Source organism: Cucurbita pepo, chromosome 7 (assembly GCF_057944985.1).
Source record: "Cucurbita pepo subsp. pepo isolate OVF chromosome 7, ASM5794498v1, whole genome shotgun sequence".
Lineage (NCBI taxonomy): Eukaryota > Viridiplantae > Streptophyta > Magnoliopsida > Cucurbitales > Cucurbitaceae > Cucurbita > Cucurbita pepo.
The window spans coordinates 1,030,268-1,058,216 of record NC_141804.1 but is presented as its reverse complement, the minus strand read 5'-3'; the positions used below and the strand labels follow the sequence as shown (position 1 = coordinate 1,058,216).

Genomic DNA, 27,949 nt, shown 5'->3' with positions numbered 1-27,949 from the left:
AGCAGGACACGTGGCCCATTTAATATCCTCCACGTCGACAAATTCAGCACTTTTCCCGATTTTCAGACCTCGGAGCACACGGACATACCGTACTCTAACCGTATCCGATCCCCACCTCTCCCTCTCCCGCCCCACATATTTTCGTCGTAAGAACAATCAAACCGCCGAAAAAAAAGAAGAGGAAAGGAGAAGGCTAACCAGTCCATTTCTCTGATCACCGAGCACTTCACGGATCGGATCTCTGCCAATCCTATTAATGGAAAACTTCCGATCTCCTCGCCGTGAAGACTCAGTCGTATACTGGATTGTTCCTCAATTTTGGACTTCAGTTCTAGGATTTAATTATCTGATGTTTACGTTTTGACATCAAGTTATGTGCACTCGTTGCACTCTGCTTAATTCGTCGGAATTTGATCACCTGATACTCTCCCACGCCTTTTCCGATTCCACCACTCTCTCTATCAGCCATGGCGGTTCCGTCTTTCAAGTTTCTATTCGGATTCTTCATCGTTTTGATTATACTATGGCTGATTTTCATGTGAGTACCTGAATTACATTTGTGGTTCACTGGTTTCTACCTGATCGTGTCGGTCGATTTCGTTTTCTTCGTACGCTAAATGCCATTGCACTTTACGGATATTGGTTGATTCAGTTGTTTATTACTGTTCTTATTTTTCAAGTAGACTCTATAATACGTATGTCTTTTTCCTCTGGTTTGGTAAGGGTGGGGGATGTCATTGAGACATATTGTTGATTCATTTATCCGGCATAAAATGCGAGGGAGTAGATATGTCCTTTTTAGCTTGTCATATGGCGGGGCTCCTGAACTTTGCAATACAAGCTGAATTTCTCGCATAAAAAAGGAAGGCCTATGGGTTGGGTAGTTAAATGAAACAATGCTTTTCGTTGATGGAAGGAAACCAATACAAACTTCTATTCTGAGATAGGAAAAACAGCCCAAAAAAATTCCGAAGAAAGGACACATTGAACATCAATCACAATTAAGATTAAGCAGTTCTTTCTAAGATGTTAAGGAAACCAACTTCAAAGTCATCAAATAACACCTCCCAGATCAGAACCCACCAAACTGCTTGGATGAAAAAATCAAGTCAAAGTTTGATCCTCCTACACGTAACATTTGTACAAGCATGTATGAGAAGTAATTTAGGCTCCTTAAGAAATGGATTGATCTTTTATTTCTTTTGAACAAGAAACAAAACATGATTAAAAAGTGAAGTACGAAAGTCCCAACTATAGGAACTGTAGACAAAGGACAAAAATATAATAAAAGGGGGAAAAAACTAGAAACGTCCTAAAAGTCCTCCAGTTCGAACTTATATCAGAGGATGAGTAGTTGACATCATTTGACTGCATCGAGCTCTCTGTAGAAGAATCTTTTGGTATATATGTTTAGTGGAAGCTAGCTAGATTCAGACACACAGAAATAATTAAGCATGGCATTCAGAATAGTGATGCTAGTGGAGTCCTGAGCGAGGAATAAGGTTTTGTCATTTATAGAAATTTATCCATCTGTCATGTGACAATTCTGTTACTGATTTGTGGTTATATTTAATTGTTTTGATCTCTCCACGATCTTATGATTCTATTCCAATTCTCAATAGACAGATAAGCATTCTTTAAGATTCCGTCAATATTGATTATCTCAATTTGGATTCTAAGGGATTCTTATTCCTCATAGCAATAAAACTTCTATTGTTTTTCAGGTTTGCTTCTAGATTGGTGGCTTTGATTTTGAGCAAGGTTGTTGGAGCATCAGTAGCATTTCGTGTTGGAGGGTGGAAATCTTTAAAGGATGTTGTGATCAAGTTCCGGAAGGTTTCATTTATATTTGGAAGCTTTAAAATTTCATTTAATATTTAATTATATGATTTTGTAAAGTCTAGGGATTCAAGAAAAACAACATGCTCTTGGAAAGCCTCATGCCCTTTCGAGAATATGCTAGTATTAGTAACAGGCATTAGCCTTCTGCCCTTACGTCTAGCTTTGTGCATGTGTGCATTGGTTAAGAAATCTGGGGAGGGTTCTATTGTCAAATCTGAACAAATATGGTTAATTCAATCTTAATTTATTTGAATTATTTAGTTTTGCCTAATGGTCTACAAGTGAAGCTTTTCTATCAGATTTTTTCTTAAAAAAAAAAGAGTTTAGAGGAGGTGTCATTAATTTGATGTGGTTCTTGACCATCCAGTCCAAAAAAGTTTAAAATGCATTATATGAAGGTTCCCAAAAACAGTGACATCACTGCTTGCTAAGTTGGACATTCTGCAATGCAGATGGATTTCTTTTTTCCTGTGACTCTACTATATTAGGAGATCATTGCTCAGATAGAATTGTGAGATTTTTATTGTTATCTCATTTTAACTTCAGGGTCCAATTGAATCAATATCAGTCGGTGAAATTAAATTGAGTTTGCGCCAGTCCCTTGTCAAAATTGGCGTGGGCATTATTTCTAGGGATCCGAAGCTACAGATATTGATATGTGACTTAAAAGTTACTATGAGGCCTTCAGTTAAAGGTGTGCCAAAGTCGTCTAAGCCTCGGAGTTCCCGCCCTAAAGGCAAAGGAAAGTTGATGGTTGTAGCCAATATTGCAAGATATTTGTCAGTTTCAATAACAGATTTGGTTCTAAAGGTATGCAAAGTTCTGAGACTAATGTTTGCAATGTTCTTTACGATTTTTAGGTTGAAACACATGATTCTTAAAGGTCCTGATATATTTTTAGCTAGAACGTTCTAGAATTGATTATTTGTGCCTTTTTGTCTTCTATTAATACTAGTTTTGGTTAATTTGTTACTCTTATAGTTTCTTTTGCTCCTTTTTGTTTGTGCAATTGGATCTTGAACATTGCAGACTCCCAAAGCTACCATTGAAGTAAAGGATTTGAGCATTGACATATCTAAAAGTGGTGGAGAAGCAGCAAATTTAGTTTTCAGGTTACAAATATTGCCCATATCTGTGCATCTTGGTGAACCACGAGTGAGTTGTGAACAATCATCCAACTTGAAAAGTGAGGGATGTATATCTGCTGTCGATTCATCTTTTGCCACTACGGATAAATCTTCTGCTCCTTTTATTTGTGAAGAATTTTCTGTGTCTAGTGAATTTGGACCCGACAGGTGCTTCCATTTGCCATTTTCCTATCATTTGTGGTTTTCTTTTGGTGTTTGATTCTCATTATTGTGATCTACAAAAGCAGTGTGTCTGTTAGAAAGCTTACATTTTTATTTTATTTTATTTTATTTTGTGACTTAGGGAAGCTGGTATAAGTGTTAAGAATATTGATATCGCTTTTGGAGAGGTCAATTTAAACTTGAATGAGGAGCTATTTTCAAAAAGCAAGAAGGAAACGGACTCTTCTTTTCCTTCTGATAAAACTGTAGAGTCAACTGCTGATTCTCAACCTACAGTGAAGCCCCAGAAGAAGCAACCACTTGCATCTCTTTCGAAGTATACCTCTGTTTTCCCAGAAAAGGTTGTATTCTGATTGGCTACTCTTATCTTGTTTATATCAGTAAGCATTTTAGTATTTGAGTGGTTTTCAGTCTCATGGCACTTTTCTATTTATTAAGTTTTCTTTTTAGGATATAAAAGTAGAGCAGTTCACTAGATTTTCCTCATGTGCATATAGTATTACAGCTTTATACATATTAATCTCCGTTGGTACTCTTTCTTGTAATCCTTTGGCTGTTTGAGTATAGCTCATTCCTTGTTTTGTATGAGCCCCTTTTTTGTGATATAGATTCGCTTTTGATAAATATGTGAAGTGTACAGTATGGAAAGAATCCTTAGGATCTTTCGATCTTTTTTTTTTTTTTTTTTTTTTTTTTAATAAGAAAGGGTTGTGTTGCTTGGTTCTGTAACTAATTTCAGTTCTGTAGCTCTTTTTCTGGTTGAATTTATCACAGCACAATGATTTATAAAGTGAAACTAAAGCGAGTGGTTCTTTGATAGGTCTCCTTCTGCCTTCCCAAACTGAATGTTATGTTTGTGCATCGTGAGCACGAGCTTGTTGTTGAAAACAACATAGTGGGCTTTCAGTTTAAGATAATCAAATCACCCTGCTTAGAGGATTCAGGAGAGACTGCACGTCTTGATCTACAAATGGAGTTCAGTGAGATTCATGTATTGTTTAAACTTTTGTTGTTTTGGAAACTTGCAGTTATTAATTTTTACATTGTCATGTTGCTTGACTGTTTTCTTAACCGTTTTTGGTTTGATCTCAGCTACTTAGAGAGGCTAGCGCTTCCCTTCTGGAGATTCTGAAAGTCGATGTAGTGACCTTTGTTTATATTCCAATACAAGTGAGTATCCTTATTTACAAACTTCAGGTTGTTTATTTTCTTCACCTCGTGCATAAACATAATGTGTTCTTTGGTGTTTATTCAACTTTAACAAACGTTTGGTCTTTGTCTTGTCAAATTGTAGCTTAATGATTTCCTGTTAAATTAAGACATTTTCCTTATTTTTTCTGGCGGCATCAATTGAAATTTTAATATCATCTAATATAGCCTTCCTTTCTTGTAAAAGCCCACAAATGGTTGATCATAAGTTTTGACTTCCATAGTGGCCATAATTCAAACATTATAAGATGTTTGATGCAAAAATGCAGCACACGATAACCATCAAGCTCAATTCTCAGCTTCTTTGCTGCTTAATACCCTCAAATATGCTCCAAGCAATTGATTGACCACTTCATATTACACCATTTATCTAGGACTGATGTGCTGTACTCTTCCTAAAGGTTACTCATTTAAAAATAAAGCTACGTCCACCTGACTAGTTTTTGATAGCCTGTGATAGCAAAATTTAATGGAGAAGGGCTGTCCCTGAGACTCCACCCTCGGTGCACTTACTAGTCTTCTTTGCAACAAAGAAGAACTTGATCTTTTGGAGACTTTCCTATGCCAAATGGAGTGATATAAGGATGTGTAGAAAGAGTTGCCATTGGAGATCGGAGACAGAAAGATTTTACCGTGGTCCTAGAGGTCTAAAAAGGCCATTCCCACTTGTTTGAGCTGCTAGTAAGCTTAACCTTTGGAGGAGTGGGCAAAGGCTACCCGCACTGCATAGTTCCATCACGTTTTAAGGTTTTTTGTGAATGTTATCACGAGACTTGCTAGATGGGTTCCATACCTCTCAGATAAAAGAGAGTGCTCAATTATTAGGTAGACCATGGAGCTTAAAAGAGCTTGTATAAAGGTGATTCGTCATCTCATCCCAAAGAACAATGCAAAAGGAGGTGACCATACATCATTGCCAACAAAGCAAATGGTCCCTACATTTATGAGTGTATCAATAGGTCTTTTGTGCTCCCTCACAACGTGCACAATCTTTTGGGCTTCTATTCTTGTGGGCATCCATTTAAAAATGAGAGTTTTATTTGAGATTTCATTTGGAGAGAGGTGGTTATGAAAAAGGCAGCCATCTTGTGAATTGGAAATGAGTTTAATGAGAACATTAAATACAAAACCATTGTCTTCCTCTCGAAATGGCTTTGGAGGTTTGCTGAAAAAGGAGATGCTCTTTGGAGTGTTTTCTTGCAGTGTTTTATTAGCCAGTTTGTAAATTGAAGTATTGTGGTGCAGAGCAGAACTTTCAACTCATTTTCTGGATGTGGGTAAGCTGTATGATACATGATATGTTGATAAATGTGAACAGTGAAGTTGGAAGCAGATCTAAGAAAATGTAGTTTTCACAACTTATTTTAGCCCAAATTTGATCAATTGCCCATGTGCTCGCCAATGCATATGATATATTAATATATATATATTCTTTATAAGAAACGGGAGGCTGTGTTAGCATGCCAAACAAAGACAGCCCGAAGGCCATAGGGACGAGATATCCTTTTGCTAAGGGGGCATTAAACAGAAGGCCTCCAGTCTTTGTGTTTCCACCTGCTTGAGTTGCTACCAAGCTTAGCCTTTAGGAAGATGGCACGTCAACGCAACAGTTCTTTTTTTTTTTTTGCAGATATAGTTTCCTTTACTCATATTTACTAAGCTGGAGTTGTCTGTTCTTTGTTGGTCTGTCCATATTCTGTAGTAGCTAACTGACACCTATCATTAAGAGTCATTTTGGTTCTTTTTCTTTTCTTTCGCATGATTCTTGTATGTTTCAGCCAGCATCACCTATCAGGGTTGAAGTGGACTTAAAGTTGGGAGGTACTCGGTGCAACATAATAATAAGTAGACTGAAACCATGGCTGCGCCTCCATTCCTCCAAAAAAAAGAAGATGGTCCTGAAGAAGGAAAAGCCTTCTGAAAAGCCGAAGTCTTCTGAGTCCAAAGCCATCACGTGGACATGTACGGTATCAGCCCCGGAGATGACTATTGTGCTTTATAGTACAAGTGGTTCACCGTTATATCATGTAAGTAATGTGCTTAGATCTATTGTCTTCCTTTTATCTTAGAATTATCAGTGATTCTAGTCTGTTCTGTGCTCTAAAACTCAATAATTCCTTGTAGACGAAATGTTGAGATTTTTATTCTGCAGGAATGACCGTCCTTTATAGGTTTCATTGCTTGATTTGCAAGCAATTGCACCGTCATTGTTGCTTGCAATCGTCTCTCTCTCTCTCTCTCTCTCTCTCTCTCTTTGCTCCTTTTTCTTTTTAATTGTCCCGCTGGTACTGAAAGAATGAAAAACAATGCAAACAAACTTTATCTATTTCCAAAGAAAAAATAGATATGCGCTGTCTTTCATTGAGGGTTGATTACATGGATGAATATGACGACGTGGTGCATGCTACCGGTATTTTAGCTTGGTTTATATCCATTAGCACTGGAAAGTTGATTGAGTTGTGTTTTAGGGGGCGGAAGTACTGGTTGCTTAAAATGATTTAATGGTGAGGGATGTGGGATAGTCTTAAACCACATTCTCATATTCACAAAATTTTTCCAATGCTCTAGATTAATGCACTGGATATCTTAGAAAAGTTTGCCAAGTGAAGTTTCAAACTGACTGGTTTACTCCTGAATTTAAGTTATTTATTTGCATTGTTAATTATTTAATTATTTAATCTGACTGGTTTCCCGTATTTTTCAGTTAATTATTTAATCTTCCATTAGTTAAGAACTTTGAGCATATGCCATGCTCATTTGTTCATGTTGTCGCAGGGCTGTTCACAATCTTCTCATGTGTTCGCAAATAATAGATCAAATATGGGAGTTGCAGTACATATGGAGCTTGGTGAACTAAATTTGCACCTGGCCGATGAATACCAAGAACGCTTGAAGGAAAGCCTTACTGTGAAATCAAGTTCAGGTTCATTGATACACATAGCTAAGATAAGTTTGGATTGGGGAAAAAAGGATATTGAACCGTCTGAAGAAGAGGGTCTTAGAAGCAAACTAGTGTTGTCTGTTGATGTGACTGGTATGGGTTTCTATTTTACATTCAAGCGTATTGAATCACTTGTTTCAACTGCTATGATTTTACAATCACTTCTTAAACAATTCTCTGGTTCCCGGAAGAAAACTACGCAAAGCCAAGGGGACCGTTCAACTAAATCATCTGGGAAAGGGACCAAACTTTTAAAACTCAGGCTTGAAAAATGTTCCATAACCGTTTGTGGGGATATTGATTTGGAGAACATGACTGTTGCAGACCCTAAACGTGTCTATTATGGATCACAAGGTGGTCAAGTTGTTATGACCGTCAATCCTGATGGCACACCCCGTTATGCAAATGTAATGTCTACGATGTCTGATGAATGCAAACGGGTTAATTATTCCATAGCTCTCGATATTTTTCATCTCAGTTTATGTGTGAACAAGGAGAAACAATCCACACAGGTAGAAGTTGAGAGAGTTAGGTCAATATACCAGGCGCATTTGGAGGAACATGGGAAAGATACAAAACTGACATTCTTTGACATGCAGAATGCTAAGTTTGTACGGCGTTCTGGTGGTCTCAAAGAGATTTCTGTATGCTCGCTTTTCAGTGCTACGGATATTTCAGTTGGGTGGGAGCCAGACGTACAGCTATCTCTTGTTGAACTTGGACTACAGCTGAAATTACTCGTGCATAACAAAAAGGTTCAGGGAGATAATAACGTATCTACTGAAGATGCTTCAAACACAAAAGATTCTGAACAAAAGACAGAAACCATCTCTGAATCTGGGCAGCCTGAGAAACAGAAGAAAAAGGAATCAATATTTGCTGTTGATGTGGAAATGTTAAGAGTTTATGCACAGGCTGGAGACGGAGTTGATGCAGTTGTTCAGGTTCAGTCAATTTTTTCTGAAAATGCACGTATAGGAGTACTTCTAGAAGGACTCTTACTTAGTTTCAATGGCTCCAGAGTACTCAAAAGTAGCCGAATGCAGATTTCACGTATTCCTAATGTGTCTGCTGGTACGTGTGATATGAAAGTGCCAGTTACCACTTGGGACTGGGTTATTCAAGGTCTGGACATACATATTTGCTTACCTTACCGGTTGCAGTTGCGGGCCATTGATGACTCAGTTGAGGATATGCTGCGAGCTTTGAAGCTTATTACTGCTGCCAAAACATCTGTTATTTTTCCAATGAAGAAAGAAAGCTCAAAAGTCAAAAAGGCTAGTTCAACCAAAGTTGGGAGTTTGAAGTTTTGCATACGTAAGTTAACTGCTGATATAGAAGAGGAGCCATTGCAGGGATGGCTTGATGAACACTATAAGCTAATAAGAAATGAAGCTTATGAAGTAGCTGTTAGGTTAAAATTTCTTGACGATTTAATTTCTAAAGCAAACCAAGTTCCAAAAACTGCTGAAACAATTGATTCTCCTCAAGAAAGGAAGACGTGCTATAATGGCATTGAAGTTGATCCACAAAATCCATCAGATGTGCTTAGAATGCGAGACGAGATACATAGACAGTCATTTCAATCTTATTATCGTGCCTGTCAGAATATATTGCCATCAGAAGGTTCAGGTTCCTGTACTGAAGGGCTCCAGTCTGGTTTTAAATTCAGCACTGCCAGAACTTTTCTTATGTCCGTTACTGCTACAGACTTAGATGTTTCCTTAACGAAAATTGATGGTGGAGATGATGGAATGATAGACGTTCTAAGGAGGCTTGATCCTGTCTGTCTGCAAGAAAACATACCATTCTCGCGGCTTTACGGGAGAAATATACTCTTGAATGCAGGCTCTCTTGCAGTGCTGCTGAGAGATTACCCATTTCCTCTATTTGCAGCAACTTCTGGTAAATGTGAAGGCTGTCTCGTGATGGCACAACAGGTAATTTTCCTTCTGGCTTACTTTTACCAATATACACTCTTATGACTTGGTTACAATTGTTATAATTTCTTCATTCTCTTTTAAAATACACGATCCTTTTTTTTTTTTTTTTTTTAAGGGGGTGGGGAGGTAAAGAGGGAGGGCAGTAGGCTGGTATTGTTATTCATCATAGCATGCATGAGTTTTGGAGTTTGTCAATTATTTTTCCTTTAATTTTGAGTTCCTTCTCTTGGATTTAACTAATGTGCATATAGCTCTCCCATTCTTGCAATATAGTATTGGAAAAAAGTGAAAGTTCATTGTGGAACAAGAATGAATACACCTATATGGTAGGTTTTCTGGCACGTATCTTGTTCCCAGCTTCTGTTGCTTATGAGAGAGCCCCCACCCAAGGAAACTACTTACAAACGGCCTTCCAACCAATAATAATCAAGGAGAGGGGTAGTTAGAAAAGATTTTATCATACCTATGTCACCAACATGAAGCAAATTCAAAAAAAAAAAAAAAAAAAAAAAAAAAATCAAAGGAAGAAATTTATCCACAAATTTCATAAAAGCGCTCTAGAAGCAAACTTCCACAGAATTCTCGCATTACTTTTCAACTTCCATCCCTCAAACTCCAACAGCCAACCAACGATCCTATTTGGGAGACGAATTTGCATGTCAAAGTAGTCATCTGCCTCTCCCAACAAGGTCTAGTAAAAGAGCAACGCAGAAAAAAAAAAAAAAAAGTTGTCCAATTGACTCCTCACAACTCAAACAGAGTGGGCGAAGAGAAGCACTAAGGGCAAGATTTGGACTCGTCTTTTGAAGTCATTACCATTCAAGATTCCATGAGCCATCCATTCACCTCAGGAATTTTGAAATCCCGAATCAACTATATGTAGTGAGTTAGAGATCAAATTTCAAAATGATTTTGGGTTTTTGTTAAAATGATTCACAAAAAATTAACAGCAAAACAAATAATTTTAGGTGATAAATATGATACTGAATGTTTCCCGATTAAAATAGAATACATATGAAAGATCAGAATGCCAAAATAATTTTTTTTTAAATAAAATTTAAATGAACTTTTTTTATATGTCAATTGGAGGTTTCCTCACTCTGCCTTTGTTGGAGGTTTCCTCAATTTCATTTATCCATGAAATTATTTTTTGAGGCTGCTGCATTTAGAAAGATAAAGAGAGTAGTAGTTCTTTACAAGGTCTGGAAATATGGTGGGGAGGGGAGCAGTAAATTAGAGTTCTCCTGATTTTAAGTGAAAGGTATTCTCCCCGCAAAAGAAGAAAAAGAAATTCCCTACCCAGCCATATTTGGAAACTGTACAAAGAATGAAAAAAAAAAAGAGAAGCAAACTAGAGTTTTCTTGAATATTTGCAATAAAAATAGTTTAGCTAAACCTTGTTCTCTTTTTGGACCCTCTCCCTTTGAATGGTTGGTTAACATGTTAACATTATTTATTTATTTATTTTTGTGCTTATCCCAGGAATAGGAAACTGTGTACAATACAAAGCAACATGTAATTCATGAATTTGTGTCTCGTAATTTTGACAATATTTTTGCTTCAACTAGGCTACGTGTTTTCAACCTCAAATATATCAAGATGTGTACGTTGGGAAATGGAGAAAGGTGCAGATGCTACGCTCTGCTAGTGGTACAACTCCTGCAATGAAGACATATTCAAATTTGCCCATTCATTTTAAGAAGGCAGAGCTATCTTTTGGAGTGGGATATGAACCTATTTTTGCTGATATCAGTTATGCTTTCACTGTGGCCTTACGAAGGGCTAATCTTAGTGTCTGTAATCCTGGTCCACTTATTCAGCCTCCAAAAAAAGAGAAGAGCTTACCATGGTGGGATGATATGAGGTATTACATTCATGGAAATATCACTTTGTATTTTTCTGAGACACGGTGGAATATTCTTGGAAGTGCCGATCCTTATGAAAAGCTTGAAAAACTTCAAGTATTAACTGGTCAAATGGAGATCCAGCAGTCAGATGGTCGCATCTTTCTTTCTTGCCAGGAATTCAGGATTTTAACCAGCAGTTTGGAAAGTATGGCTATTACTCGTGGTCTAAAACTTCCTCAAGGCATCTCTGTTCCGTTCCTTGAAACGCCAGTTTTCACCCTTGAAGTAAACATGATCTGGGGTTGTGATTCTGACGCTCCATTGAACCATTATCTACATGCGTTTCCTGTTGAAGGAAAATCTCGTGACATAGTCTTTGATCCATTTAGGTCCACATCTCTGTCACTTCAGTGGAGTTTCACCTTTAGGCCGCCTCTTCCTTCGAGTGAGAAACAGTTGTTTGATAATATCGATAAAACTAATTGTTCTACAAGACTGAGTTTTGGAGCTCATGATCTTGCTTGGATGAGTAAGTTTGGGACTTTGAATTACTTGCCTCCTACCAAACTCCGTACCTTCTCTAGATGGGCCCGTTTTGGTGTTCCCAGGATTATAAGATCTGGTAATTTGCCCATGGACAAAGTAATAACCGAGTTTATGCTAAGAATTGATATTACTACTCCTGAGATAAGACATGTCCCATTAGATGACGATGATCCAGCAAAGGGACTGACTTTTAGTATGGCAAAGCTGAAATATGAAATTGGTCTCAGTCGGGGCAAGCAAAAATATACATTTGAATGCAGACGGGATAACCTTGATCTTTTCTACCAAGGACTTGATCTTCATATGCTAAAGGCTTTTACAAATAAAGAAAATTGCAGCAGTGTTGCAAAAGCAGTTCAAATGACCAGAAAAAATTCACAATCTGCTTCCACAGATAAAGTCCCTATGGAGAAAGGCAACAGTACAAGCAGCTCAACTGAAAAACATCGTGATGATGGATTCTTTGTGACGGCTGATTATTTCACAATTAGGCGGCAGAGTCCAAAGGCTGACCCTGCTAGGTTATTAGCTTGGCAAGAGGCTGGAAAAAGAAACGTTGAGATGTTGTCTGTAAAGACTGAGTTTGAAAATGAGAATGAGAGTGATGAACGTGCACGATCTGATCCAAGTGATGATGATGGATACAACGTAGTCGTAGCTGATAATTGCCAGCGTGTTTTTGTTTATGGACTCAAACTTTTATGGACAATTGAGAACAGAGGTGCTATTACTTCTTTTGCTGGCGGTCTAACCAAGGCATTGCAACCTTCAAAACCTTCCCCTTCAAGACAATATAAACAGCGGAAACTACTTGAGGAGAAACTACTTGCGGAGAACCAGCCGAACGATAAAGCTCAAGTGTGTGAAGATGAGGAGATCTCTAAGGCCCCTAACAATGATGATACAGTTGCCTCTTCTACATCACAGCCAGAGGCTTTGGAATTGCAACCAGCCACATCGCAAAGCGTTAAAACAGAAAACATTTCGTCTACAGATAAAGGGGAGAACGTATCATCTCCTGCACCTGGTACATCTTGAGCATTCATTTATAGCAGAAATAGTGGCTTTATAGTTCTTATCAAAACAATAACATTATGGTATCTACCTTGATGAATATTGCTATGACTGAAGCATGTGTCCGGGATATGTATGGTCATATTGGAAAAAGTTGATCCAAGTGTTTAGTTAACAAATGTTTTGTGGGCTATAAGAGGTAACACTTTTCTTTTTTCCAGGAAAAGATGAGAAGTTAGATGACAAAGAGGATGAAGGGACTCGGCTCTTCATGGTGAATGTCATAGGGCCACAATTCAATCTTCACTCAGAAGAAGCTAACGTAAGTACCCTCAGACTCCTTAACTTTATTACGAGGATTAAATTCCTCGTGCTTTTTCTTTATGTTTTTTATTGTGAATAATTCTTGAATCATGCAACTAATATCACTCCAACTGAGATTGTTTTTGTTCTCACCTGTGATTACTGTTTTTTCATTATTTTTCGTTTGCATGCATGTAATCAACGATATGGATATTACTTACTAGGAAGATGTCTATCTATATTATGATTTTACATTTTTTTCTTTTCTGGTGTGGGGTGAAAAGGTCGTAATTTAACCCATGAAAAATGCACTCTAGCTTCAAAGTGCTATAGTATTATAACTCAATATATGCATTGGCATTCCTATCCTGTGCTACTTTATCGTCATCATTCCATCATCAGAATGAGAAGTTTCGGAATGTTGGATTATATACATGAGTGTTCTCTAAACCGCTATACTCTGACCAGTTGAAAAAGAATGGAATTTTCAATTCCTTCCATTCTTTAAATTTTGTCAAAACAGTTTTAACGTGTGGAATTAGTGAACCTTTTCTTGTATTAAATCATCATTTCACCCAAATATCTCAAGTTGATGGGTTATGGTAAAACTTAATCATTTACTAATATTTAACAATCTCCCTCACTTGTGAGATCAGAGATTTATGGAAGGCCCAAAAACTTAAATTCAATATTAATCGAGGGGGAAATTACATTAGAAGGGTTTCAATGTAGGACCTCCTACTGCAAAATCACCGCTTCACTCAACAGCTTAAACTGATGGGTTATAGTAAATTATTTCAAGTTTCATTTGAATTGTATTTAAATGGGGATGCCTTCTCCCCTTTTCTTTATTTCATCACATTGATGAAATATATTCTTTCCTATATATATATATATATATAATATTTTGTTATATTTTATTTTATCTGTTATATTTGTTATAATTTGTTATATTTTGTTTTCTTCCTATATATATATTCTTTTAATGATGATTCATATTGTTCTGTTGTTGAAACAGGGAAGGTTTTTGCTTGCTGCTGCTACTGGGCGTATTTTAGCACGATCATTCCATTCAATCGTCCAAGTTGGCCATCACATGATAGAACAAGCTCTTGCCGCTGGAAATGTGCAAATTTCAGAGTGTGAACCTGAAATGACATGGAAACGGATGGAGTTATCGGTGATGTTAGAGCATGTTCAGGCTCATGTTGCACCAACTGATGTTGACCCAGGGGCTGGATTGCAGTGGCTTCCAAAAATTCTAAGAAGTTCTCCTAAAGTAAAGCGAACTGGAGCTTTGCTTGAAAGAGTGTTTATGCCCTGTAACATGTACTTCCGATACACAAGGCACAAGGGTGGAACTCCTGAGTTGAAGGTTTGTCATTTATCTTGTATTACTTCAATTATCTTTTTTATCGCATTTCCACGAATGATGAGAAGGATACAGTTTGACATGTAGAAGAACATATGAGTAATTAGAAAACGATCTTACTTTGAGCTTGTCTTTTAGAAAAAACTAATTTTTAAAACTAATGGAAGTGGTCTTTCCTAGAACATTCTTTGAAAGTTTTGTTGATGTTACCATTCCCTCAAAAAAGTAACAATAATAAATGAAGAAACCAACTTTCATTCGGAAGAAATGAAAGAATACACAAGAAGTAACAAAAAGCTCATTGATCCTAATCAAGGCCCCATGAAATCAAGATGACTTAGAATATTAAATATTTGGCTTGTAGAGTTAAACTTGCTTAGTCTGCATACTAATTAGTCCACTAATGTGTTTGCATGATCTTGTTGTAGGTGAAGCCATTAAAAGAGCTTACTTTCACTTCTGAAAATATAACAGCAACAATGACTTCTCGTCAGTTTCAAGTTATGGTTGACGTGTTAACAAACCTTCTTTTTGCACGTCTTCCCAAGTATGTGATGAATTTATGTCTATGCTATCAGTTTTTTCTGGAATCACAATATTATGATGATATGCTGCTGTATTTAGCTGGAATTACATCTTAACTTCCCCTCTTGAGTTACTTCATACAAACGTTTGATCTGTTGTATCATCTTTTCAATATTTATTTTACTTTTTTCTATGTGATTAATTCAACACTCAGAGACAATAGCTAGGTATAATACCGCTTACAGCCTTAAGGCCATTACCTTTATTGAATTCTTATCAGAAGTCATTATTATATATCATCTAGCATTCTGAGTTGATACCCTTTTTCTATTTTTAAGAATCTCTGTTTTATTGTTAAAATTATTGGTAACCACGGCTTTCCATAATTTGAATTGTTTTATTAGTTTTTATGTTTTTTTTTTTAATATTATACAAGAGTTACATGAACTGCAAAGTTCTTATAATAGCAACAGTACATGATGTTCAAAAGTATAATTTTATTTGACTAATTTGCTTGTACATGTATAATGATTGATTCCCCTAATTTCAGGCCTCGAAACAGTAGTCCTTCATTTCCTTCGGAAGATGGTGAGGATGTTGAAGAGGAAGCAGATGAGGTTGTCCCTGATGGTGTTGAAGAGGTAGAACTTGCAAAAATAAACCTTGAAGTGAAAGAACGGGAACAAAGGTTACTTCGGAATGACATCAGAAAACTGTCTCTCTATTGCGACGGTAGTGACCTAAATCCAGAAAAAGATGGTGAGATGTGGATGGTTTCAGGCGGAAAGTCCTTATTGGTGAGCAACATTTTGGGTTTTTCTTGTTATTTCATTTTATGATTCTAAACGTGGATTATGATTTTGTTAATTTTTATATGTTGTTAGACTAGTTTTTATTTTGAACTTTTTCCGCAAAAAGTTTAGCTCTGCTTGTGAACATGCGTGTTGGTTTGACTGTGGTTGATTTTTCACAAATTAAAACTTCCATTATTTCCATGGATTTACAACCTACGCACTTTGTTTTTGTTTTTTTTTGTTGTTTTTTTTTTTTTTCAAATTAAAACTTAAATCAAGATTTCTATGGAGTTACAATCTACATCCTTGCACATTCTTTAGGTGGTGACGGTAGCCTAGTCAGTGACGTTTTGCTTATAAGATACTCTTTGCATACACATAGGTTGCTAGTGCATAACCCTACTCTTCTTATGCCTTATTGTTTAACTCGATAGATATATACTCAAAGTGCATCTTTCCAGGTGCAAGGATTGAAGAGAGAGCTTGTAAATGCACAAAAATCTAGGAAAACGGCATATGCATCGTTAAGGGCAGCTCTTCAGGAAGCTGCTCAGGCACGATTGATGGAGAAGGAGAAGAACAAAAGTCCTTCATATGCTATGCGGATTTCTTTGAAAATTGACAAAGTTGTCTGGAGCATGCTTGTTGATGGTAAACCTTTTGCAGAAACTGAACTAAATGACATGGTGAGAATCTAAAAAGTCCTTCATTTCTAAATTTCCTATGCATATATATACACAAACATACATATAAACAGTAAAAAGAGAAGCAGAAGAATTTATAAATGCTCTTCTCTGAATGTTCCAAACTCTAAAAATGCTCGTCTTTCAGCAAGTTTCTCTTGATATCTTATTATCTAGAGTTCTTGTTAGTTTCAACTAGGATGGTGTGGTTGGGATATCTCATCTCCTCCTTTCTGTATGATTCTCTTTAATAATACATTTTCATATTTCCTATCCAAAAGAAGTTGCAACTATGCTAGTTGGTTTAGATGCTTCATGTCAAGAATATCACGGTTGTTTGATTTTTCAAATTTTTACAAATTAACCAGGGTTACAGGATTGGTGAAATCTCAGCAGTAGTAATAGTATTTAAAAATTGCTGTGAATTAGCTTGAGATCAGGCTTGATGTATACTAATGCTTGTCGGTTTTTTTTTTTTTCCTTTTCTTTTCTTTTCTTTTTTGGGATGCTATTCAATAATATTTTTGTTATATATCTACAATTATGGTAATGCTTGATTATTGTAAGTAATACTTGTTACCATCTGTTACTACAGTTTTATGATTTTGACCGTGATTACAAAGATATTGGCATTGCTCAGTTTACTACGAAGAATTTTGTTATACGAAATTGCTTGGCCAATGCCAAGTCTGACACGCTTCTATCAGCATGGAATCCTCCACCAGACTGGGGAAAGTACGTTCTTTTTCAGCTCTTTTTTATCTGTTTCTCCTGCCTCTTGGTGAAAGTATTACAAGTCTGTCTAGGCTACATCCCTATCCCCTTAGTATTTGGTTTTCATAGGATAACATGCTAATTTCCTTCTGAAGTTCTCATATAATCCTTGCTTTTGGATGATTCGAGATTATTATTTTCAACCGCACATGGATTATTGTTCGCATGGATGATTCTGAAGTTCACTATTGGATTGTTATTATTCACGCCTTCATGGGTTGTTGAATCTCTCTGGTTGACCTTAAGGCTGATGCACTTACTTCAAGAAAGTCTAAATGCAAGAGTGGGATTGGCAATTCTGTTATATATTGGATACTCGAATGCCCCTTCAAAATGAAGTTCCTGGTTTTCCTTGTGTAATTAATTTAGGTACTAATTGCTTCATGTGGTTCTTCAGAAATTTACAGCATCTACTTTAATGGCTGCAGATTAGTCATGGTTCGAGTGCATGCAAAGCAGGGAGCTCCGAGGGATGGGAATTCACTTCTTGAGATGTTGCAGGTAATATAAGTGCTTTTGTTTTCTCCATAGGATGCATAGTATGAGAATGTTTGATTCAATGACATCGTCAATTTGGATGTTTTGCGGTAGTAGCTAAAAGGACCCTTTGAGCTTGTTCCATTCACCTTATCTTGTATGTTCCATTAGCTTTGTGGATGATCATATAGTGAACTATGGTTGCATAGGAGGTGTGGATGGGTTGCAGCAACTGATTCTCTTTTTCTTTTTTTTTTCTCTCTTTTACTTTGAATGGTTTGTTGTATCATGAATTCTTCCGGTGCATTTGTCGTATGAACCACTTCAACATTTGAAAATAATATCATAGTAATTTCTGTTTCCCAAAAAATGTCAATTAAGCAGAATTATCTTCATCATTATAATTTTGTGATCTAATCCACAGTACATGATTGTTTTCTGTTATTCTTTACTCTTACAGGTAGACATTTATCCCCTCAAAATTCACTTGACTGAGGCAATGTATCGGGTGATGTGGGGGTACCTTTTTTCAGAAGAAGATCAAGATTCACAGAGACGGCAGGTGAGTTGAAGGCCTTGTTTCTTTTGGGATTCAACTCCTAGGCGAAAGGCAGCCTTCCACTTTAGTTTTCCCAAGTATAGATCATGAGTGGCTCAATTTTGCTGCAGGAAGCTTGGAAAATTTCTACGGCTGCAGGCTCAAGGCGCGTAAAGAAAGGTGAAGTGTCCACATCAAAAGAGTTAGAGATGTTCTCCAAATTAGGTTTCTCCCTCGGTGGTCAAGCATCTGCCAGCGCCGAATCCTCTCAAGTGAGTTTATTAAGCTCACTTGTGGCTCATGGGGCCAGTTTTCTTTTCTGATAATAATTAATTATCTTATGATCATTGGTTTCTTCTGTTGAGATCGCTGGTATTGATCGTATATGAGTTGTATTCCTTCTTTGTATCGTGCGCCTTTTCTCATCAAGTGTCCGATACTTTCATGCAGGCATCAAAGTCACAAAACCCCAAGACTAATGCTGGCAGCAGTTCAGGCTCCGAGTTAAGAAGAACATCTTCTTTTGATAGGTCTTGGGAAGAGACTGTGGCCGAGTCTGTTGCTACTGAACTTGTCTTGCAGAGCATTACCAAAAGTGGACCATTGGGCTCTGGTGAGCAAACAGATGAATCAGCTAATAAATTGAAAGATCCCAAAGCTCCCAAAGCAGCTGGTCGCTCATCCGAAGAGAAAAAGGTGATTAAGCCTCAGGATGAGAAGAGAGCCAGACCTCGAAAGTTGATGGAGTTCCACAATATCAAGATTAGCCAGGTTAGTTAGCTCAGTCTATAAATTTGTCGTTGAATTAGTTATTGAAACAAATCACTCAACGAACTATTGAAACAGGTTGAGTTGCTGGTTACCTATGAAGGATCAAGATTTGTGGTCAATGATCTAAAGCTGCTGATGGATACATTTCATCGTGTTGAGTTCACTGGCACTTGGCGTAGGCTGTTCTCTCGAGTTAAAAAGCATATCATCTGGGGAGTTCTGAAGTCTGTTACAGGAATGCAGGTGAATTTCTCATTACCACCTTTAAACTTATGAGTTTATATTCTAGATTACTGAGGTCAGTTATTTACAATCTAACACCTCCACTCGTGCAGGGTAAGAAATTCAAAGACAAAGCACATACTCAAAAGGAACACCCCAATCTGCTGGTTCCTGACACCGACTTCAATTTGAGCGACAATGAAGGGGCTCTAGTACTAAAGTCGGACCAAAATCCAGTAACCTGGCTTAAGCGGCCAGCCGATGGGGCAGGTGACGGATTTGTTACATCAATCAGGGGTCTTTTCAACAATCAGCGTCGCAAGGCCAAAGCATTCGTGTTGCGCACAATGAGGGGAGAAGCTGATGGTGATTTCCCAGGTGACTGGAGTGACACTGAAGCTGAGTTCTCGCCTTTTGCTCGGCAGCTCACTATAACTAAAGCAAAGAAGCTTATTAGGCGCCACACTAAAAAGTTCCAGGCCAGACAGAAGGGTATCTCCCCCATTTCTCAACTCTCTTTCTTTTTCTACCATCCTCTGCTGTCCATTATACTGGGTATCTTTATTCTGTCTCTAACACTAAGAAATGCAATGTCACAGATTCATCTCCTCAACAGAGGGACGAGTCCCTGCCGTTGTCCCCAAGGGAAGCCATCGCATATGATGAAAGCGATTCTTCAAGCGGCTCATCATTTGGAGATTTTACTGAACAGGAACAGCTGCAGCTTGAGCAAATGAAAGAGGAGCTTATGGCAGCTGGAGCAACAAATGAAAGAGAAGCTTGAATCCTCCTTTCATGGATAACACAAATAATAGCCCAGATATCTACAATGGATGATGGCCTATGGAGAATAAAGCCGCCCCATTTTTCTAGTTTATCTATAGATATATACATATATATAGGTTTCAGTTAGCTCATAAATTTTTGAACAACTGGAAGTCCAATTTTGTCCCTTCATATATTATTTATGGTATAATATAATAATAATAATAATAATGTTTGTTTCCTAAGTTCTCAAGTGCAGTTACTTTATTATTCTCTTGGGAAAAAAAATCAGTATTATCAGAGTAAAATGATTTCTTTATTTACACTACAATTAACTAATATTCTTTTAATATAGTCTACTCCAAATCCTTTTTAAAAAGAATGGTAATGTGACTGAGAACTTTGAAATAAATTCTCCTAGATAAAGATTAAATATATATATATATATTAGATGAAATCAGTTTAGAAGTTTAGAGAAGTTCTCTTGGCTTTACTTTGGCTTCCCCAAAAGACCTCATACTAATGGTAAATGTATTCCTTGTTTATAAACTCATGATCCCAAATTAGCTAATGTGGGACTTTCATCTTCTCGAGCAAATATTTGCTGGAGAAGCATCAAATCTCTTTTATCTCTTTTTATCAAATCTCATCCACTGCCACCTTTAACCAATGCCAAAACATCTTGGAAAAGCAAAGGGCATTGGGCAGCGTTGAAAGCTTTTTCGCTATCACAATATAAAAGTCGGAAGAACACTATTTCAACAAGGCTAGTAATGTGCACGTTTATTCTATTACCAATTGCTTAATAAGTCGTTGTATATAATAACATTGTCAACTAGAAGCAAAACAAAGGTCTATCTTAAGATACAAACACAACAAGGATTTGATCCCTTCATCATTATGACGATAAATTATGGAAGAAGAAGACTTCCAATGAAATTGAATCAAGAGTAACCACCCTACCAAATGAATCACTCAGATCATACACTGATGGAAGAACTCAAGTGTATCCTCTAACAACTCGACTTGTACAGTGAACACAAACAGTTTCTGGCAGAAATATCAACATCGTCGGACAATCTAACGTTAGCTGAAAGCAGCGTGCAACCTCCTGGGGTCGAAAGATGACCACTGCACACTTGAACCTTATGTCATGGACGTTTTTGTAATTATACAAGTCCTAACTGCCACTCCATTGTTGATACTAACTTTTAACATCTAGGATTTATGACGGCACAAGAAATTATTAACAGCCAACGTATTATTTGAAATCTCCTTGACCCATTGCCTAAGCAATCGATTTACCTTCTAATCAAAGTTAGTGGGGATGTCTATATCGGTATCCGAAGGATTAGCAAGTTCAATAAGAGGTTCCTGAAGATAAAAACTAGTATAAGTAATTGAATATCAACCCAAAAAATATTAAATGCAGCAAATTCACATCACTTGACTGAATTTACAATCTATCAACACCAAATCTAAAAAAAGATGATGTTGACAATTGGCTTGGCGGCCATCAGATGGTTCATACAAGTAATCTCCTTGAGGAATCATTGGAGCACAACAAATAATAGTACCAACAACTTATAACTAAGTTTCAATTCCTGGCTTGCAAGAATTTTAGCATCTAAACATAAAGGTCAGCTGAGCGCCTTGGAGCATATTTATTTGATTACTTTACCTCTGTTAAAGGCCTCAAGTAACGTTGTCCTATGAAATGAAAGGCAAGTGGGGCAACAATGGTGTTTAAGATAGGTTTAGTATCAGACTATTAGGACAAGGATTACTTTGCATCAGAACAAAAAATGTTAATCTTGTGCAGTAGCTCTCGCTCCATCTTTATGGATTATTATAGATGTGGTGATCCAATTAATCAACTATTGATATAAATGCTTAGTTCCTTTGGTTTAGAATTCTAAAAGATTTTGAGTTTGTTGGGCATATTGAAACCATGTTCCTACACATGAAATTGTTTAAAGCAGTAGTTTCTGCAATAGTTTGAATTCCTTTCTTTTATGGGCTATATAGGTCATATTAAACTTCTTTTCAGGCTATTATTTTGACATAACCCATATGTTGTTTTCTTAACGTATGATGAATGGTTTAATGTGATGTAGAGAACGTATACAGCATGACAAAATATGTTCAATTCCAGATATCAAAGCAACCTGGATGAGACATCCAAAGCGCTAGACTTGCAAGGAATTAAAATGAAAGATAATTCATTGTATTTATCCTTTAAAATAAAAATAAGCAATACCTGCTCATCATCATTTGTTGAATCATTGACAATTTGCATGGGCAACGAATTTGTTTGGCCACCAGTGGTTTCATTTATGTCCTGCACCACAAGGAACATCAAGTTACTTCGGAGTTGCACACTTTTCTCGTCAAGTATGAAGCTAAGTGCTCGAGGTTTTATTTTGTTTTCATATCCGAAGTCTTCAAAAACATTACAAAAACAAAATTCTGAGGGTAACCACTGATACTGCCAAGCTTCAAAAACAGCAAATGCGCAGAATGGTGCATAGAACATCAGCAGGTTAACAAGTTTCTCCATCAATCAAGCATCCTTGCTTTTATTGATCGAGTGTTCAATTCAAGAGCAAACGGAACGAAAAATGGCTTATGAAAGTACACAATAGGGTGAATAATATAACTAACTACAAATCAAAGATAAGCTTTTTCATGTGAAGAGAAATACATCTGACAAGCACCTTTATCGATAAAGAGTACAGTGTCAACACGAGTAACTGGGTGGACATGCTGATTTTCATAATGGGAGTTTGATAATTTAGGGTGAATGGGCAGAGTTAACTACTCCAAGGCAAGAGAAAACAGGGGTAGATAAAGATCCAACAGAAACTTTCAAATGCAGGTAAAAAAAAAAAGTCATAAAAGTCGGAGGCTTAAAATCGATTGAGATATGGGCATACTTCCTCCTCATCTAGGTTAACGGAAGGATTACTCGAGCCCTCAGTCATAGTTTTACCAGGATCCTCGGGAGTTCCCTGCATGCATATTGTATGTGCATTGGCTTGCAGATAACACAAGCTAGCCAAATGGAAGGAGTATTTGTAATGAGAGAAAAATAGAGTAGTACATGTTCATCCGGGATGCCCGAAAATTCTCCCTCCATGATTGTAGGTTTGACATCCATTGGGGTTTCCTGCAAATCAATTGAAGACAAACTAAATCAATGGAATAACAGCATACAAGCTTTCTATGAATCAAATACAAACTAGTGATAAAATGTAAGATTTCAATCACCAAAACCCCATTTCATAACCCTTTTGATTTGGGTTTTGGTTTTGAAAATTAAGCTCATAAATACTACTACCACCTATAGGTTTCTTTGTTTTGTTATCTACTTTATACATATGTTTTCAAAAACCAAGCTAAGTTTTGAAAACTAAAAAAGTAATTTTCAAAAAGTAATAAAAAACAGTGATTTCTTTTATATCACATACAGGTTCCGTGTGATCCACAGACACATTTCTCCCTCCCTTGCTGAGATCTCTCAACGTGCCCTGTACAACAAATAAGCCGGTAAAAAAAAATGAATAATGCTAAAGAAAATGTTGCAGAAGATAGAAGCCAATAAATGAAGAAATAGAATATATAAAGATTTTAAATCCATAAAGTGTTCTTGGATATAACCCTGCCACCTTCATGATTTTTATAAAACTACCTTCTCTTCAGTCTTCAGACAGGAATATTGTTTGGAAATAACAACGAGCAACTTCTTTCGAGAGGCTGCTCTTCAAGAAGGGGTTTTTCATTTTGTTCAACGGAGCAAAGTAAAAAACTTAAGCTTTAAAATTTTAATGCTGATCATGTTTCCTTTGGTGTCGAAAATGGATCTAATGTCAAAGTTAGGGCAATTCCCCCTTTCTTAGTGGCCCTACGGCCCTTTCCAAGACTTTAGAGTGTTTCTTAACAGTAATACCCCACTATAAATCAGATCGGGACCCAACTAGCAACCTAAATCATGAAGAATCTGCATAACAGATGCACTCCAAGCACAGCTTTCCCCTTCTATGCTAGCTGGAAATCTCCTTGACCCTCGGAAGATAAACAGATATGGGCATGGAAACAGATCTTTAACCAAAAATATTTTCCTAGATCTCACAGAAGAGTGATGTTATCATTGATTTTCATCTCTGTGAGGTGATTTGGGAAGGAAGATATATGAGAAGATCAAGGAATTCTCGTGGGATCTCTTGTTGGGCAACCTTTTGAATTCTTTTGAAGAGTCTATTTTTTTGCCATTGATTCTTGGTGAAAACAATAGAAGCCTCTCGGTTATTACAGCAATATCTCTACTGCACTAGTTAAAAAAACATTTGTAAATTTCTTGGCACACGGTTTTCTCTATTTTTGTTCTGTTAGCATAAATGCTCCTTTAAAAAAATAATAATAAAAGGAAAAGAAAGGAAAATATATTCACAGATGTAAGTGGACATCTAAGTTAGAAATGTGTAATATAAACCTTGTTTGCCCACATCAAACCACATGCATTGCATAAAGTTCTTGGTCCAGCAGGGCCACGACGCATTGCAGGTGTATTGTTCTCACTAACACCACAATGTTGACATTTCCGCAAACTGAAAAATATTTTAGAAACAAGAAAAATTAATGAAGGTATATATATATATACATACATCCAAACAATATATCGTTGAAAAACAATTTCATACTCAGTGATAACAGACTAAAACATGAACTCACACAGTTTCTGAACGAGTACCATCTTGGAGGCAACTATGTGCTGACTCCCAACTTGAAGCACCTGAACTTTCTTTTAAGGATGCAAACTGGCCATTCTTACGGTGCATCCTAGAACAACGATAAAAAATAATAATAATAGTTAAATGTGCATGGCTATTAAAACTGTTTCACCAAGAGGTGAGATTTTCTTTTATTTCCCAAAAGATCATAGTAATATTAGTTTCTCGAAAAGAAAAAAGGTTGTCACGCATACTCTAGTTTTTAATTAGCGTACATAAATTTCTGTATAGGAAAGTTACATTATAATTATCAAGTTCGGTCCAATGAGAGATTCTATTCTAACAGCAGCAGAACAAAGTCCAAGATAGACATTTCAATGCGACCAAATAGGGGATGTGTTCACACCCCAATCTGGATCACAAATATTGGATGCAAAAATTCACCAGAATAAATATAGATGGTGTATTATCTAACACGCTATATCCCTCAGTTGAGACCTAGAATTTTGTAAACTATATCCCATAAGCATCTTGTACCGAACGATGAGAGAAAAAGAGGATGGGAACAACTACAAATGCTCATGTGCAAAGTACAAATTTCTCACTAAGATTTTGATTCCATGCCATAGTAGCCCAAGTCATCTTACCTCTGTGCAACCTCTTTCCGTACGGTGTACCTAATTTTCTTGTCAAAACATCTCTCTTTCCGTTTTTCACGAAATCTAACCAGGGAGGCTATTCTCCGTGATAAGTTGGAGCGCTTTGGGGTGTCAACCATACCCTGAAGATGGTAGGCAAGATCTAATATATGAATATAACCACATAATATGAAGTAAAATTTCCATGATTAGCATTACCCTGTTCATATGATCATATGGTACTTCCATTGTGGGTACGCTGGTTGGTACGTCACGCCCTCCAAGAAGTAAGAGCACGGCTTGTACCTGTGACATCAAAACCCGGTAACTCATCCAAAGTTAACACATTTCAAAACTATAATGGATTATTATCCCCATACAGTTAAAAAAATTATACTTCAAAAATTTCTAGCAAACAACAAGATGCCAATTCACCATCATTTTACCACATGCTCCATATTATCGCTGGACAAAACAAGAAAAAGTTTCCGCCTTCATTTCCATTGTATGTTCTAACTGTTCCTTCAAAAGCTGCTTTCATTGCCATTCTTCTTTGCTTTTTTTTTTTCTTTTTTTTTTTACAGAACTAACTTCTTGCCAACGTGGTTACTGCTTTTAGCTTCTACTTCATCGCATTGTAACCCAATGATAGAAAAAACTTGACATGACCAGGAAAGGACAGATAAACATAATTCTGATATCTGCGATTGATTGTACGATATACCCTTTGAATTAAGTACGAATATTCTATCAGTCAGAAAATTTGAACAAAAGTAGTAATGGATGTCTACCCAAACTATCTCTCTCTCTCTCTCTCTCACTATCATTTTTCTTTCAAAACAATAAAAACTCCATTCCATTCCAACTCCAGATGATTACGTCCTAAGCTCTGTTCTTGGCTACCATAGCCTGTTTTGAAGAAATTCAGGCACTCAGAGTAGCAAAAAGACACCCATTTAGGTTCATGAAAGTCTCAGCAACTCCAGCTAGTTCAAACTAAACATAACTACGAGAATAGGAGCATATGCTTATTTTGATAACAGACGAATACCTTTTCGGGAGTAACTGCAGGGAACACATAAACCTCGCCCTCGAAAGAAAGCGTAAGTTCACTAGTTCTAGACGCCATAACCAAACCTCCAAGGTTCGCGACGCTCACAGAAGTCATATGAGCCTCTTCGACATCATCCATAACGTCACCGCCGCCGCCGCCGCCGCCGCCACCACCACCACCATCTTCATATTCACCGTCGTCGTCCCCCATCATTGTAGGAACTTGGACATGTTCCTGGAAAGGACGCGCTTGCAAAGGCTGAGGATTAGCAGCCGCCATGAATTTGTCGAAAGCCCTAACTGCACCAGAAATGAAGCCCTAACCATCAACCAGCTTCATGAGGCAAAGATGAACAATTCCACGAAATTTCGAAAACCCAGAATCAATCGAAAATTCGAGCTCGAATAAGCTTCAGAATCCAAGAAGATAGAAAAATTCAAACAAAAAATAAAGAACTACCAGAAATGGTTAAAGGAATTGCAGGATGTGCCCTTGTATTTCCTTGGAGAGACTCAAATGGGTAATTTTTTCTTTTTAATTTTCAGCCTTTATTTTCTTTTTAAAAAAATAATCATAACAAAAATTAATGACGGCGACGGAGATTTTTCGATTTTATAACATAAATACTAGGGTATTATACTCTGCGACGCAATGTATACGACCTTCTTCGCGCCCTCATCTTCAGCCGTTTATTTGAATAAAAAATCTGATGTAAAACGGGACCCACATGCGTTAACGGTTTAGATGGGTCAGCGGGTGAAGGACTGTACTTTTATCATCATCAAATCCAACGGCTGGTAGCAGCCACTAAAGTCGTGGGATAATGTCTGAAATTATTTAGGATATACAAGTGGGGCCCACTTTTTGATAAATAACGACCTTACTATGTTTGGTTCTCGTTGACTCGATTTTGCCATTTCACTTTCAAGAGAAATTCGTAATATTATTAATATTCTAAATTCTTAAATCTTAGCTCCCAATTTCTCATATATACCATGGCTAATACTATAGTATTAATATTTACGTAAAATTCCCGTGACCCATAAGATTTTAGGGAGAAAAAAAAACTAAAGTTGACTAACTCGACATGTTTTGACTTATTGGTTTAAAGAAATTAGTGATTAAGTACTATTGAGGATGATACGGAACAAAATTTGTATGCGTCTAAATTTTTGACAGGTTGATTGATCGAGACTAAAGAATCACCTGATGTTCATATTATGGTTGATGTAAGACCAAGTTACATAGGATGCATGGTAGCATAGCTCAATAGACGAGTAAAATATAGCATAGATGAGATTGGTCTTATCATAGTAAGACTAGGGAAGTTCCCGAGCTTCAATGAGTCTAATTGTCTTGTCTAGATAAGACACTTTTAGACCAAAAAGATTTGAGCAACTTTCACTATGTCCAGGAAATGATTCATTCTCGAACTAGGCTCAAGAATCCTGTCTTTGCTAGTAAGTAGATCAAAACGATAACGGCGAGGTGCCAACTAACCTTTGTCCCTGTCCCTCAATCAATCAATGGGAAAGGAGGGGGGAGAAGCTGCGGGACCGAGGTGAAGGAAAAAGAACCAAACAAACACACACCTATTTACCGAGTTCAAGAAAAGAGATAGTGAAACCTACACCCGGGTCAAATATATTTT

At 37.0% G+C, this 27,949-nt stretch overlaps 2 protein-coding genes across 4 annotated transcripts; one reads left to right on the top strand and one right to left on the bottom strand.

Annotated features, from left to right (window-relative positions):
* The first annotated feature begins 153 nt into the window (after window positions 1-153).
* LOC111799027 (protein SABRE) lies at window positions 154-20,136 on the top strand. Its single transcript, XM_023682408.2, has 23 exons — window positions 154-538; window positions 1,725-1,836; window positions 2,389-2,652; window positions 2,872-3,137; window positions 3,274-3,493; window positions 3,973-4,143; window positions 4,245-4,322; window positions 6,140-6,388; window positions 7,137-9,242; window positions 10,814-12,665; window positions 12,874-12,974; window positions 13,974-14,330; window positions 14,756-14,874; window positions 15,403-15,649; window positions 16,108-16,332; window positions 16,925-17,064; window positions 17,532-17,604; window positions 18,041-18,142; window positions 18,250-18,390; window positions 18,569-18,889; window positions 18,965-19,132; window positions 19,225-19,603; window positions 19,711-20,136. The coding sequence occupies exons 1-23, from the start codon at window positions 468-470 to the stop codon at window positions 19,893-19,895; spliced, it is 7,947 nt and encodes a 2,648-aa protein (XP_023538176.2). The 5' UTR covers window positions 154-467; the 3' UTR covers window positions 19,896-20,136.
* Window positions 20,137-20,647: 511 nt separating this feature from the next.
* LOC111799291 (GATA transcription factor 24) lies at window positions 20,648-26,898 on the bottom strand. Of its 3 annotated transcripts, none has more exons than XM_023682779.2 (11): window positions 26,758-26,898; window positions 26,296-26,597; window positions 25,464-25,550; window positions 25,254-25,387; window positions 24,608-24,715; window positions 24,369-24,483; window positions 23,347-23,406; window positions 22,980-23,045; window positions 22,813-22,887; window positions 22,137-22,217; window positions 20,648-21,250 (listed from the first exon to the last, which is right to left on the bottom strand). In XM_023682779.2, exons 2-11 carry the CDS (start codon window positions 26,575-26,577, stop codon window positions 21,185-21,187), a joined length of 1,074 nt encoding a protein of 357 aa, XP_023538547.1. In that variant the 5' UTR covers window positions 26,578-26,597; window positions 26,758-26,898; the 3' UTR covers window positions 20,648-21,184. The 3 variants fall into 3 exon arrangements, with proteins under 3 accessions (XP_023538547.1, XP_086981520.1, XP_086981521.1); XM_087125394.1 differs by having other exon boundaries at window positions 20,648-21,094; window positions 21,182-21,250; window positions 26,296-26,829; XM_087125395.1 differs by lacking the exon at window positions 22,813-22,887 and having other exon boundaries at window positions 26,296-26,825.
* Between the last annotated feature and the right edge of the window lie 1,051 nt (window positions 26,899-27,949).

Bases quoted from the DNA above. Each gene is read 5' to 3' on its own strand.
- LOC111799027 (XM_023682408.2), top strand. From the start codon at position 468: ATGGCGGTTCCGTCTTTCAAGTTTCTATTCGGATTCTTCATCGTTTTG. The intron at 6,389-7,136 runs GTAAGTAATGTG...ATGTTGTCGCAG, and splicing joins GTGGTTCACCGTTATATCAT to GGCTGTTCACAATCTTCTCA. The intron at 18,890-18,964 runs GTTAGTTAGCTC...CTATTGAAACAG, and splicing joins ACAATATCAAGATTAGCCAG to GTTGAGTTGCTGGTTACCTA.
- LOC111799291 (XM_023682779.2), bottom strand. From the start codon at position 26,577: ATGGCGGCTGCTAATCCTCAGCCTTTGCAAGCGCGTCCTTTCCAGGAA. The intron at 24,716-25,253 runs GTAAGATGACTT...TCGTTGTTCTAG, and splicing joins CGGAAAGAGGTTGCACAGAG to GATGCACCGTAAGAATGGCC. The intron at 23,407-24,368 runs GTTTATATTACA...TTTGTTGTACAG, and splicing joins GTTTGATGTGGGCAAACAAG to GGCACGTTGAGAGATCTCAG.